Raw genomic sequence first — 14,534 nt, forward strand, 5'->3', positions numbered from 1 at the left:
GAAAGAAAGAAAGAAAGAAAGAAAGAAAGAAAGAAAGAAATAATTTTGAGCTAACACCTTTTTGATTTATATTGCTACAATTAGTTGTAAAATATTATCCCATTAAACTATTTAAATATTATGATTTGACCAATTGACGACTCATATCCGACCACGTGACTTAATACTGCATTGCTGACGTAATCAAATAAAAACGAATCTTCCCTTTTTATTTATTGTTTCAATCAGTCGTGGAACATTATCCCATTCAACTATTTAAATATTACTATTTGACCAATCGCCGACTCATAACCGACCACGTGACTAAATACTGCATTGCTGACGTTAACAAATAAAATCCCTTTTTGTTTTATATTGCTTCAATCAGTCGTGGAACATTATCCCATTCAACTATTTAAATATTACTATTTGACCAATCGCCGACTCATAACCGACCACGTGACTAAATACTGCATTGCTGACGTTAACAAATAAAATCCCTTTTTGTTTTATATTGCTTCAATCAGTCGTGGAACATTATCCCATTCAACTATTTAAATATTACTATTTGACCAATCGCCGACTCATAACCGACCACGTGACTAAATACTGCATTGCTGACGATAACAAATAAAATCCCTTTTTGTTTTATATTGCTTCAATCAGTCGTGGAACATTATCCCATTCAACTATTTAAATATTACTATTTGACCAATTGCCGACTCATAACCGACCACGTGACTAAATACTGCATTGCTGACGTTATCAAATAAAATTTCTTTTTGTTTTATATTGCTTCAATCAGTCGTGGAACATTATCCCATTGAACTCTTTAAATAGATTTGAGCAAATTGCCAATCCATAATCGACTGTTTTAGGTACAAATTGATACCTTTTAGTTTTTAAAGTTTTTAGCACGTGACAACATCCATATGTAAAATGATGGTAATCAATAAAAAATTTGGATATATCCATTTAACACCCTCTTATTGATAAATATTTATCAAATTTTTAAGAATTTAATAAATGTTTGATTAATAAAAGGTAAAAAATATATATTTTTCCTTTAATATTAAATTTATATAGATTTCATATGTTAGTAGAAAATTAATCTCTAGTTTTATTCGATTAAAAAATTGATTTAAATGTTTTTAAAACTATATTTAAACGATCTATCGCTATCTGGAAAATATTCATATCGGAAAATTTTGGATTAATTCCCTTAGCATTTATTTTATAGTCGTGCCACTTTTTCGATCGAAACAAAAAATTTGCTTTGAAAATTTATGTTTCAAAATTTTATTTTTATTAAAATTTTATTTATTCAAACTATATCTATTATAATAATACTCAAAAAAACTTTAATCGAATTTAACCAATAGTGTTCTTTTAAAAAAATATTTTGTCCAATGATAATTATCGTAGCAATTTTAAGCCAATAGCAATTCTCACGTGATTTATACAGGGATGTGAACCGGAAATTGTTTGGCTTGGCATTTGATACCACAGACCAAACCGAGACCGATTTATGAACATTTAATCAAACCAGGGGTAAAACGGACCCGGGACTGATTCGGACCTCTCCTAGAAAATTTGGTTAGAATTAACTGCCTGTCACCAAAATTTTCGTTAAATAGAGTTTTATAATTCCACATACCTGAATTTATAGATATGTCGCATATCAAATTTGCCACTGCAAGGTAAAATATTTTTTCTTTCTTTCTTTTATTCTTTCTTTCATTCTTTCTTTCTTTCATTATTTCTTTCTTTTTTCGACAAATTTTACTTAGATTAAAAAAAAAAAATTTTAAATCAAGTGTTGCTCAACACCCAAAGTAAACACTATTTATTTCAGTGTATCCATGGAATAGGCAAGTTTAAATTCTTTAAGCAATTTCATCAGAGTTTATGACATCTGGGCTGAATCCAGGAGAGTTGGCTTAAAAGTTAAACTTCAATTATTTTATTTTAGATTTTTTTAAAAAAAAAAAATTTTTTAAATCTAGGCTTATACCCAAAATATATTATAGGAAATTATATCAAATGTTATTTTTTTCAAATTTCAAAAATTTAATAAATATGTATACATAAGATGGCGTTAAAGACATAAATATTAAATATACCAATTAAAATATATTTATCAAGCTTTGTTATAATAAATGGTTATTTTACTGTTCTGAGGCTAAATACGATAGAGATAATTTATTTTTTTTCGTGATACATAAATACGTTAAATTAATATTTGGATATATATATAATATATAATGATATTATTCATTCGTTTAACTTTGTAATTTAACCAAAATGAAACACTACTGATATTCTTAATTCTGAGCTAAATTCCCTACAGTATATTAGGGCTGTAGATTACATCTGGAAAACCTAAAAACATTTTAACAAAAATTTTTTTTAGTAAATATATTGATGACCAATTGCCGACTGATAACCAACCGCAATGACTAATAAAAAAAAAATTTCTCTTTTTTATTTTATATCGCTACGATTAGTTGTAAAATATTAGCCCATTGAACCATTTAAATATTACGATTTGACCAATCTCCGATTCATAACCGACCACGTGACTAAATACTGCATTGCTGACTAAATCAAATATAATAAAAAAATCTTCCCCTTTTGTTACATATTGCCTCAAATAGTTGTAATCTCCTCTTCTCTTCTCTTCTCATTAAACTATTTAAATATTATGATTTGAGACGGCTTAGTACAAATTTGTCTTTCTTTCTTTCTTTCTTTCTTTCTTTCTTTCTTTCTTTCTTTCTTTCTCAAAAATGTTGATAACTTATAAGCTTTAAAGTTTTTTTGCATTTAAATACAACCCAAATGTAAAAATAGTGCTAATCAATAAATAATTTGGGTATCGCTATTATGATATTTTAATATATATATCCTTTTAACGCCCTCTTATGCTTATATATTTATCAAATTTAAATTAAAATTTGCGATTTGAGACACGATAATGGTAATATATATATATTTTTCCATTTATCTAATTTCACGTGCTTCATAGGTTCATTCCCCGAGGAGCCAGATTAATCTAGATTTTCTTCTTCTTCTCCTAATTATTTTAGAATTCCCCCCCCCCCTTCTTTCTCATATAATCATTTACATTAATTATATTTCCATTTTATTTATTATTTATACTTTGTATTATGAAGAAATTTCTTGATTTTTCTAGAATTATGTTATGTTTTGTGACATGATTTTATTTTTATAATTTAATAAAATAGGTTTTAATTATTTATTTTCAGTTAAATTTAAAATAGATTTATATAACACTAAATAATTAATCTCTAGTTTTATTCTATAACAAAAATGATTAGGAAATCTGTGATCATATGTTTCTGAAAAATATTCATATCATAAAATTAATTACGTTAACATTAATCTAGTTACACCACTTTTTCGATCAAACAAAAAAATACGCTTTGAAAATTTATGTTTCAAAATTTTTTTTTAATTTAAAATTTTTTTATTTATTAAATTTAAACTATTTTGATTCATCCGTCACAGGCAATGCAATTCAATCATCCAACATTCCTCAAAATCGGCACGAATCCTATCCATTCTAAAACCCTAGCAGGATTTCTTCAGATCTGATGGTGAACGACTTGTCGGTATCACTCAAATTCCTTGGAGGAGAGGTCAATTATTGATATGGGACTCATGTATTGAACCCTTGGCACCATATAAACAAGCCATCCATAAACTGATCAGAAGGAACAGCTTACTCGAAATACACAGAAATGACAATTGTTTCATTCCAATTATTTCAAACCACACTTGCCACCTTCGGCAAACTTGCCTTAGCTCTTAGGATCTCAAAGCAGCAAACACTCCGAAGAACCTCGAGGGTATTTTCTTCTTCGACAAAGGCTTACCATCATATAGCAAACCTTAAAGCCAATTACATCAACTTCAATGGTAGTTTTCTAGCCAAAGAAGCTATCCTAGTTTCAGACCTTTTCAACTACTTATTATTTTTCCCCTCGCTTATACCATTCCCCAGTCTTCATTTTAATATAGACTATAATTTTACGTTCATATATTCATTATCTTGTTTTTAAATTACTAGTATTTTATCCTTATAGTTTTGTTTATTGTATATTATAATTATAAAAGTTGAAATAAAAAAAAACTTTTATGACAATAATATATTTTTCTTTCTTTCTTTCTTTCTTTCTTTCTTTCTTTCTTTCTTTCTTTCTTTCTTTCTTTCTTTCTTTCTTTCTTTCTTTCTTTTATTTTCTTTTCTTTTCTTTTCTTTCTTTCTTTCTTTCCTTCCTTCCTTTTTTTTTTGATATTAAATTAAATTATATGCTCACGTGACATAAATTAAATTTGCATTTATAAAATGAATATATGTAAAAATAACATTAATCAGCCTAAATTTTTTTTTTATGAAAAACTACTGCCAATTTTATTATAGATTAATAATTGTTTGATGTTCCAAAAGGGGAACCAAATTTTATATCTAAAAAAATTAAAAAATATATTTTCAATTTTTTTATCTATAAAATTTCCTTTGGCTTGGTTAGTTAAAATGTGTAATTTTTGCCTTATAGATTTCTTAAAAATTTCAAATTTTGTTAGCGAAAAAGATTCTTCAGTAGCGACTTTAGGAATGAAAGGAAAATTGTATGAGATCTTTATTTATTTTTTAATCTTTTGGTTTCGACTTGAGTTAGCGTTTAGAAGGGAATAAAGAGACCCAAAATGATTTGCTAAAGACCTAAGGCATAGTCGTCTTACCATCAGGTTTTCCATCTACGTGCGATAAGTCAAGTGGTCACACGAGATGGTTGGGAACATATGCGGCTGTTAATCTTCAATTAATGAGGACATGATAAATTGCTGTACGGCTTTGGTGTCTCCCTTGGCTATGTAACTCATTTGCTTTTTTTAAAAAAAAGTATCGCACTAAAGCCACAACTACTTTCCTAAAATGTAACTTCCTAATTATAGCTACTTTTTCAAAAAATGGCGTGTCTATTATAATTTTTAAATGTAGCATTAGTAGCCTCTTTTTAAAAAATTATGTCCAAATTTTAAAATAAATATAATATTCCGGCCCAAATTATTATGTTTCTTTATAATCGTTAAATGAAATTTTTTATTCAAATATAAAATATTAATAATAAAATATCTTTTTATAGTAAAATAATATTCGTTAAATTACTTGATTTTAAAGAGAAAATATTTCTCTAAAGTTTTCATTTATCAAATCTTTTTTTAAAAAACCAAAGACATCATTTTGCAAGATTAAAATAATTTCAACAGGAAGAAATGGATGCGGAGAGAGTGGTTTTTATAAGAGGGAATTCTAATATTGTGAGATCTGATATTTATGATCTCAAAAAATTTATTATAAAAATAATTAATAATTAATTTTATCATTTTGTTTTACGTTATTTCGATTACTGAGTTCGATGATGATGACGTATACAATTCCTTAGCTAAATCTACGGATGAGTCCATTTCTGGATTATTCAAGTTCAATCTCTTAGTTTTAACCATGCCCAGATTTTCTGTAAAATAAAATAAAAATGGCAGGAGCCATAGCGGCAGAGCCATATTTTTATCGTCATATCACATATATATTAGATTGATAATTTCTAGCTTCATCATTAGTGTTTGTTAAATTTATCTAACTTTGAACTAACTATCTTTATTGTGACTTAGTCATTTTAGCCTAAAAAATTGAATTAACCTTCTAAGTATGAGGTCTCAACTTGAAGATTGATTTGAACAATTGACTAAAGTTAGGTAGTTCAACAACCACTAATCATTATTAAAGTTAGTTCTAAAATGGTCTCTGTCAGTATTCTAAATCACATATATATTATATTTTTAGTTCAACAACCACTAATCATTATTAAAGTTAGTTCTACAATGGTCTCTGTCAGTATTCTAAATCACATATATATTATATTTTTAGTTCAACAACCACTAATCATTATTAAAGTTAGTTCTACAACAGTCTCTGTCAGTATTCTAAATCACATATATATTATATTTTTAGTTCAACAACCACTAATCATTATTAAAGTTAGTTCTACAACAGTCTCTGTCAGTATTCTAAATCACACATATATATTTTTTTTTTTTCAAGATTTTTCAAATTCCACCTAAAATATAGGCAATTCCATATTAAAAAATTTATGTACCGGCCAAAAAAATATTATACTTTTTATATGTTTTTTTTTGATATCTTATGTTATGTCAGCCAAAAGAAAATGATTAAAATTTAAAAAAATATATGTAATTAAAAATTTATAAAGGTGAGAAAAAAAATATTTTTTTTATAGGAATAATATGAAATTAAAAAATATAAATTTTGTCCATGAAAAACTTGTAGTATTCGAGCAAGAAATTAAAAAATTTAATAATTTAAGCATTTTTAATTAATTAATAAATATATATATCTTTCTTTCTTTCTTTCTTTCTTTCTTTCTTTCTTTCTTTCTTTCTTTCTTTCTTTCTTTCTTTCTTTCTTTCTTTCTTTCTTTCTTTCTTTCTTTCTTTCTTTCTTTCTTTCTTTCTTTCTTTCTTTCTTTCTTTCTTTCATTCTTTCTTTCTTTCTTTCTTTCTTTCCTAGAATGTGATATTTTTTTTTAAATTATTTTTTTATTGAGCACCATTTTTTAAAAATTTTAATACACTATAATATTTATTAAATATGTCCGCTAATTAAACTCGTAATTTAAAATTTTTATTAAATAACTCAATCAGAGACCTGCATGCCTGGCCCTAACGGCCCAACCGTTACTCGAGCCGGGTCGGGTCTAAAAAACACTTTTTAAATAACCGATCCGGCCAACCAAATATTTAGAGTCATATTTAACAGCTATAAAAATTGAAAAATAAATAAAATTGAAATTTATATTTTAAAATCCGAGCCATAGCCGGGCCTGAAAAAAACCCCGGGTGGGGCAGGTTCGCACCGTGTAAATGGTAACCACTGCAGGTCTCTGAGTTCTATAATAACCCTTTAATGTGATACAAAAATATGTTATATTAAAAATGAGTCAATTAACAACCGGAAATAGCTATAAAAAGTATATTTCTCAAAAAAAAAAATTTTTTAATAGATAGATACATCATGCTTACTCTTATTTCTGCTAAATCCTAAACTGAGACAAACGCTGGTTCAATAGATTTTTCAATTTTAAATATTGGCTCCTATAAGCCAAGAATCGTATATAAATTTTCAAAATATAAAGAAGATCGTAACATTTAGACATGGGTGGTCATTGGTGATCTCTGGGTTATGATGGCCTAGTATTTTCTAAAAAAAAAAAAAAAATTGGACATGTGTCTATCACAAATTTTGAAAAATAAAATAAATATATTTTTTTTTAAAAAAAAAAATTTTTTTGTTTTCAATTTGTTTGGTGGAATGATTTATAAAACTAGATTTTTTGAATCAGCTGTTATAATGCGAAAACTCGACATTATTCCTAATATCTCAAATTAATGTCGGGGCATAAAAATGATCTTTATTTCGGGTTGAGTTCCGGACAAATACCGGTTCGGGTCGTATTTAAATTTTTTAAGAATCCGGACCGGAAGCTCGGTCGTACAAATGGTACCTCTGCAAGTCTCTGGGATAAATAAAAGATTTCTGGGTGGCGTCTTTTTAATCGGTGTTGTTAAACGGGTCGGATTGACTATTTTTTTAAACCGGTTAACTCAATGTTTATTCGGATATGTAGGACCTAAGGATTTTCCTCACAGATGACAACAAGGGTTTGGACTTCTGTTAACGAAATCTCCTATTTTTTATATCACATAGTTTACTCTTCACAAATTCATTATTGTGCTTTTCCGGATAATGGCTTTTTGCGTTTTTATGATATGATAATATAGTATACAATTTGGTAAATGTTGCGATTGATTTTGCTCAACAACAAAGGTTTGGACATCTATTAACGAAATCCCGAATGCTTAGGGCCATATTTTTCTGGCTAAAATATTGTGTTAGAAATTTGACTTAAATCGTTGCAGTTTAACAACATGTATTTTAATATCATTGTTTTATTATTCTTTACAAAATCATTATTGTTTTTTATATAGTGCATCCAAAATTATTTGCGTTTTGAGTTTTATGATAATATAAGTAGTACAATTTGGTTAATTTTGCGATTTCTTCTATATTTAATAAAACTAAATAACGTAATATAATAAGCGCTTTTTTAGGATTTTAGTTTTGATTTAATTATTTTGCATAATTACCCCGTTTTAAAAAAATAAAAAAAAATTAAATTAAATAAATTACTAAATATTATTGTTTTAATAATATGATTTAAGCCTTAAAAACTTATATTTAAAATGGAATAACTCTTGGGTCCGGTATTCGTCACAGTCTATGGACTTATACAAATATTTAGGGAGTATAATGTCTATCTGTGAAATAAAATTTGGAAGATAAAAAAAAAATAATATCTGTTTTCCCTTTTTATAGGCCATTTCCTGTTTTCAAATTCCCGCATTTCTATTTCATGTTATCTATTTCCGGTTTTCTATGTCATATTAAAGGGCAATTATAGAGGCTATATAATAAATTTTTAAATTATGGTTTTAGATTAATCATTTTTTTTTTGAGATATTTAAAATTAAATAAAGTGAATTTTCAAATTTTTGGCTTTTTTATATCATAAAATAAGCTTATTTGAAAAGTACAATTTTCACATTTTTATTAGTTAGTGTAATAAGCTTAACCAACATACATTAAGGATAGGAAATTCGATTAATTTTAAATTATTTACTGGGAATCGATCTTTTTCAATATTTGATAATATTCTGATTAACTAAAAAGCATCTTCAAAATATCCAAAATTAAGAAATAACTGAGACCAAACTAATAATCTTTTTAAGACTTTTTCAATGTAAATTTTTAGGGAAAATATTTAAAATTTACTTAAATATATTTCAGCCATCTCTATAATATCAACCAATATGAATTTCAGATAATACTAATGCTAATTTTATTAGAAAAATATTTAAAACTTATACTTAAATATATTTTCAGCTCATCTCTACAATATCTATCGATAAAAACTTTCAGAGACTAAAACTATTCAGAATCTTTATAGACTTTTTTCAATGTAAATTTTCAGGGAAATATTTATTACTTATTAAAAAAAATTCACTCATTAATCAAGCAGGAATTCCATTTTTCCCTATTGAAAAATAATATAATATTTTTATAAAAGCAAATAAAAAAAATATTTAAGAACAAATAAATGACAAATTTGTTTTATTAAATAGTCACTGGCCAAAAATTTGTATTTTTAACCTTGTTATCTTACCTTGGCTAAGTTTTACCTTAAATTAATAAATCATTATTTATCGGACTCATGATACGAAATTTCTTATATATAAGGATATTATAAATATTATAATAGTATATTTTGTAGTTTTATCTATATTTTTTTGGTAATTTATTAATTATAATTTTTAAAGAAATCGTAAAAGAAATTCAATTTTTTTTTGAATATCTAGATATTTTGATATTTAATACCTTAAAAAATTCATTCGATGACCTATTTTAATAACAAGTAATCTTGTATATATTCTTTTCTTTATAGTAATTTCCCTTTTAATTTGTCTTTGGTTATGTTATATTTTTAACTAGCCGTCTACAACGGATAGCGTAAAAGAAAAATTTTAAACAACGGGTGGATGGGTGGATGTTCTCTATGCATTTTATAATTTCCTAATTTAATAACAGATATCTATCATTACGAATATTATTATAAAAAATATTTGATTAGGCTTAATAGGATAATCAGTGCGACTCCGCTTGGAAAGAAAACTCAAAGAAGTCTAATAAAGTTAGTGTCCTCTTTCTTGGCGTTATCCGTTGTGGTATCATTTTATAAATTCCGTTTTTCGGTCCACCAATTCTACTATAAAAATGCATCGAAAATGTCGCATTTCAATGGTAACCTTTATGGAGATAACCCCAGTGATGACGACAACGAATGCCTAAAACAGCTGATGTCCAATTATACCATGTTAAACGGAATTTTCTTGGCAAAAAATGCATCGCGAAAAAATCTCCCTCAGGATTTCGAATATCTGATCAACCCGGAAAACACGTGTTACGAATACGTGACAAATATAAATTCATCGAATCCGCATGCGCAAAAAAATTTGAAAGTACCGAAAGACATATTTATCATAATAATGATTCATTCAGCCCCGGACCATAACAATTTAAGAGAATCGACAAGAGAAACATGGGGCTCCATTAAGGATTACTATAACTATAATCTTCGTCTGATATTTGTATTAGGAGTCACCGAGAATCAATCTATTCAAGAACAGCTAACCAATGAGAGTAAAATTTACGGCGATATAGTTCAAGCCTCATTCTTGGATGCGTACGTTAATATGTCTTACAAAATGTCGATGGGTTTCAAGTGGATTTCGTATTATTGTCCTCATGCCGAATTCATCCTCAAAATGGACGACGACATTTACGCAGATATTTTTCAGGTCATCACAACTGTGCACTATTTCAAAAAAACTTATGGATCGTATCTGATTGACAACATGGACAGAATTAGACCGAAAGAAAAGTTACTGCCATATATATATAATCAAACAGAATACATTCTTATCGAAAATTTGGATTACATCATTAGTGGTTCTCAGCTTCGTGAAAGGTTAATGCATCAAACAACGACACCAAAACCTTTTATCAACGAGACAATTATTCCGATAAGCCACACTCAGGGCCATATGCGCTGCGATGAAAAGGCGTACACTATGTTAGAAACGGATCCGCACATCTCCGCCGAGTATACGAAATTATTTGGAAGCGAAAACCGTATACGCGACATCATCATATGCTCCATCATGGTTAACTCCCCGGTTTTACGCGACAACAGTTCTAAATGGTACGTCCCTACAAATGACTATGCGGGAACTTTTTACGAACCCTATTGTTCGGGGTGGGTTCTGATATTGACCCCACCTACCGCTTACAAATTGCACAAGGCCTATTTTACCCAACCATATTTATTCGTAGATGATGCTCACGTGACAGGTAAATTAGCGAGAATGGCTGGCACCGTAATGGTCACGATTCATGACACAGTTCATCTGGAAGATAACTTCGAATGGGTTAAAGCGGAACGATTTAGTTTTGTGACCGCTAAACCGATAGGAACCGCCGCGTCTGTCAAATACGTATTTTGCACCAATGATGGCGATAGAGAAAAAATTAAATCTTATTGGAATCAAACGCTGATCGCGCACAATCGCTACGGACAATTTTTATCCAATAAATGAATTGCATTTGCTATTACCCCCCCCCCCAAAAAAAAAATCTTAAAATTTACTTTTCTTTAGTTTCAGTCATATTTTTGATAACAAATGTTCCGAGTTGCTTGTTGGATAATTCCGTCAAAAAAATACATAGCTGACGAAAAGTAAAAAAATGGGCGTATGGGAAAAATACTAAATTTTCCAAGTGGATGATTATGTTTTATAAGATTAAAAAAAAAATTAGCTATTCACTACCTATTTTATAGACGAATAAATTAATCAGAAAATGTTTTCGATATTAATATATAGTAAATTCGTTCAGATAAATACATCAAACAAATTATATTATCTAAATTCATAGAGTCAATTTTTTTATATGATTTTATGTGTCTTATCATACATAGCTATATCTTATTTACTAGTGTTGTTAAAACGGCTCGTTTATTTTTAAAAACGGCTAACTGAATATTTCATCCAGAAAAACATATTAGGCAATCCTGAAGATTTTGCTCATAGAAGAAAACGAAGGACTCTAGACAAATATTGACGAATTCTCGAGGCTTAGGCGATATTTTTCTAGCTAATCAGCTCAAAACGAGTCATTTAACAAAACTACCTTATTACATACATACTATAAATGGGATACTTCAATAGGCCCAAAAACTATTCAAAATGAAATATCAAAATTATATGAAGTTATATGTATGTATATTGCGTTCAACCTTTTCTTTTTTCGTTCTTCTGTTTTCTTTTTTTTCTTCTAATTGTCATCTCAATAAGAGAAGAGAAGAGAAGAGAAGAGAAGAGAAGAAGAGAAGAGAAGAGAAGAGAAGAGAAGAGAAGAGAAGAGAAGAGAAGAGAAGAGAAGAAGAAGAAGAAGAAGAGAAGAGAAGAGAAGAGAAGAGAAGAGAAGAGAAGAGAAGAGAAGAGAAGAAGAGAAGAGAAGAGAGAAGAAGAGAAGAGAAGAGAAGAAGAGAAGAGAAGAGAGAGAAGAAGAGAAGAGAAGAGAGAAGAAGAGAAGAGAAGAAGAAGAGAAGAAGAAGAGAAGAGAAGAAGAAGAGAAGAGAAGAGAAGAGAAGAGAAGAGAGAAGAAGAGAGAAGAAGAGAAGAGAGGAGAAGAGAAGAAGAGAGAAGAGAAGAGAAGAGAAGAGAGAAGAAGAGAAGAGAGAAGAAGAAGAAGAGAAGAGAAGAGAAGAGAAGAGAAGAGAGAAGAAGAGAAGAGAAGAAGAAGAGAAGAGAAGAGAAGAGAGAAGAAGAGAAGAAGAAGAAGAGAGAAGAGAAGAGAAGAGAAGAGAAGAGAAGAGAAGAGAGAAGAAGAAGAAGAGAAGAGAAGAGAGAAGAAGAGAAGAGAGAAGAAGAGAAGAGAAGAAGAGAGAAGAAGAAGAAGAAGAGAAGAGAAGAGAAGAGAAGAGAAGAGAAGAAAGAGAAGAGAAGAGAAGAGATAAGTTTTCAAATTCGTACATGCATTGACGTTGGCCAATGGTGGAAGGGGAGGTAAGGAATTTCCTCGTTATAAACTTTGTGAAGTTTCCCTAAATGTAGTTAATTTTGAAAGTAAAATAAAAATTATTACTTAACCCCCCCCCCCCCCGTAATCCCCATTGCTACCATCCACCTCCCACTCCCCACCCCCACCCATAAAAACGGGAAAAATATAATAAATAATAATTTTTTTTTTATATAATACAAGGACTTCGACGAAAGAGAGTTTACTGTTTATCTAACACCCATGAGTTTCTTTATCTATGTCCGGTCATCAAGGCACTGAAATAAATGGGGCCCCTAAGCATATTTTTTGGATTAGAAAATGTCTCGATTAACCATAAGCGGCTATCTGTACAGTTAAAGTAGCCCGCTGCTATACCTCTCTGAAAATGGTAACGATGGCGCCTCTACTTTTAAGAGTAGAGCTTTTAACAATACTGACGTCTATCACTCATTAACTTATCATTTTGACAAATTTCTCCATAAAATTTATCAAGGTCGTTCTTTCTTTTTTTCTTTCTTTCTTTCTTTCTTTCTTTTCTTTCTTTTCTTTTCTTTCTTTTCTTTTCTTTCTTTCTTTATTTCTAAACTGTAACTGATATTTTTTCCATATTAATGACTATGACAAGATTGCATTATAATCTTGAATACTCCATAGTCCAGAAGAATATGAAAAGGGATATGGTTGACAAAATAGAGATTTAAATATCAGCGCTAAACTGGGGAGTGAGTTTAATAGTAATATAAATTCAATAAACCTTTCTTAACGTCCCAATATAATCGCTACATACAAATAAAGGGACTCTAAGAAAAATTATCATCCGACTCATTCTAATTTCAATGACATTTGGAATGAGGTTCTATGATAGAATCACCCAAATATCCATCCGCAAAACAAGCGTCACCACCACGCGTAAGAAGCTAAACAAATATTTTGCAGATTTTGGATCTCACTAGAGCTTAAATTATGGGACGGATTAATATATTTCAGAGACCCGAAGGCCTGGCCCTAAATAGATTTATATTCAATTTTATTTTAATGGAAAAATTTATTATTATCATTATACGAAAAATCGTTCAAAGCGATTATGCGCTATCAATGTTCTATTCCAATACGCTTTCATGTTTGTTCTATTAGCGCCATTGGCATTAATCATATATTTAAATTTGGATGAGGAGTCCTTCATGGAACTCGGTGACTTTTCTTTTAGCCACGCTTCTAATGCGCCAACATCGTGATTAATCGTGTCTTCTATATTTATCATTAGAGCGCCGGTCATAGTGGCTAATTTACCGGTCACGTGAACGTCATCTATGAAGAAATATGGTTGGGTAAAATAGGCCTTGTAAAGTTTGTAAGCACTTGGAGGGGTCAGTATCATAACGGCACCCAAGCAGAAGGGCTCGTAATATGTTCCCAAGTAATCTTTGGTTGTCGTGGTCCATTTGTAACCCGGGTTACGCATAACTATCGAGTTAAACCTTATAGAACAAAGAATTATGTCTCTTAGACGTTTCTCATCTCCGAAGAGCTCTTTGTATTCCCTGAAAATATTCGAATCCGTGTCGAAGATGGTGTAGGATTTTCGATCACAAACTTTATCGTGAGTGGCGTTTAAGGAGGTCATTTTCTTATCTGTGAACGAATTCGATGTACGATTCGTAAATGCTTCACGCAACTTTAGGTCATTGATGACGTATTCAAAGGTTTCCACTGGAACAATGGTAGTCTGATTATATGTGTATGGTAATAACCTTTCTTTCCGTCTAATTTT

General features: G+C 29.4%; 1 protein-coding gene across 1 annotated transcript; it reads left to right on the top strand.

Moving 5' to 3' along the window:
• The first annotated feature begins 9,414 nt into the window (after positions 1-9,414).
• LOC135922934 (uncharacterized) lies at positions 9,415-11,322 on the top strand. The gene is made up of 2 exons (XM_065457468.1): positions 9,415-9,557; positions 9,774-11,322. Exons 1-2 carry the CDS (start codon positions 9,538-9,540, stop codon positions 11,296-11,298), a joined length of 1,545 nt encoding a protein of 514 aa, XP_065313540.1. The 5' UTR covers positions 9,415-9,537; the 3' UTR covers positions 11,299-11,322.
• Positions 11,323-14,534: the final 3,212 nt, after the last annotated feature.

Source organism: Gordionus sp. m RMFG-2023, chromosome 1 (assembly GCF_954871325.1).
Source record: "Gordionus sp. m RMFG-2023 chromosome 1, tfGorSpeb1-WG-v2, whole genome shotgun sequence".
In the NCBI taxonomy this organism is placed as follows: domain Eukaryota; kingdom Metazoa; phylum Nematomorpha; class Gordioida; order Chordodea; family Parachordodidae; genus Gordionus; species Gordionus sp. m RMFG-2023.

Bases quoted from the DNA above. Each gene is read 5' to 3' on its own strand.
- LOC135922934 (XM_065457468.1), top strand. From the start codon at position 9,538: ATGACCTATTTTAATAACAA. The intron at 9,558-9,773 runs GTAATCTTGTAT...ATATTTGATTAG, and splicing joins ATGACCTATTTTAATAACAA to GCTTAATAGGATAATCAGTG.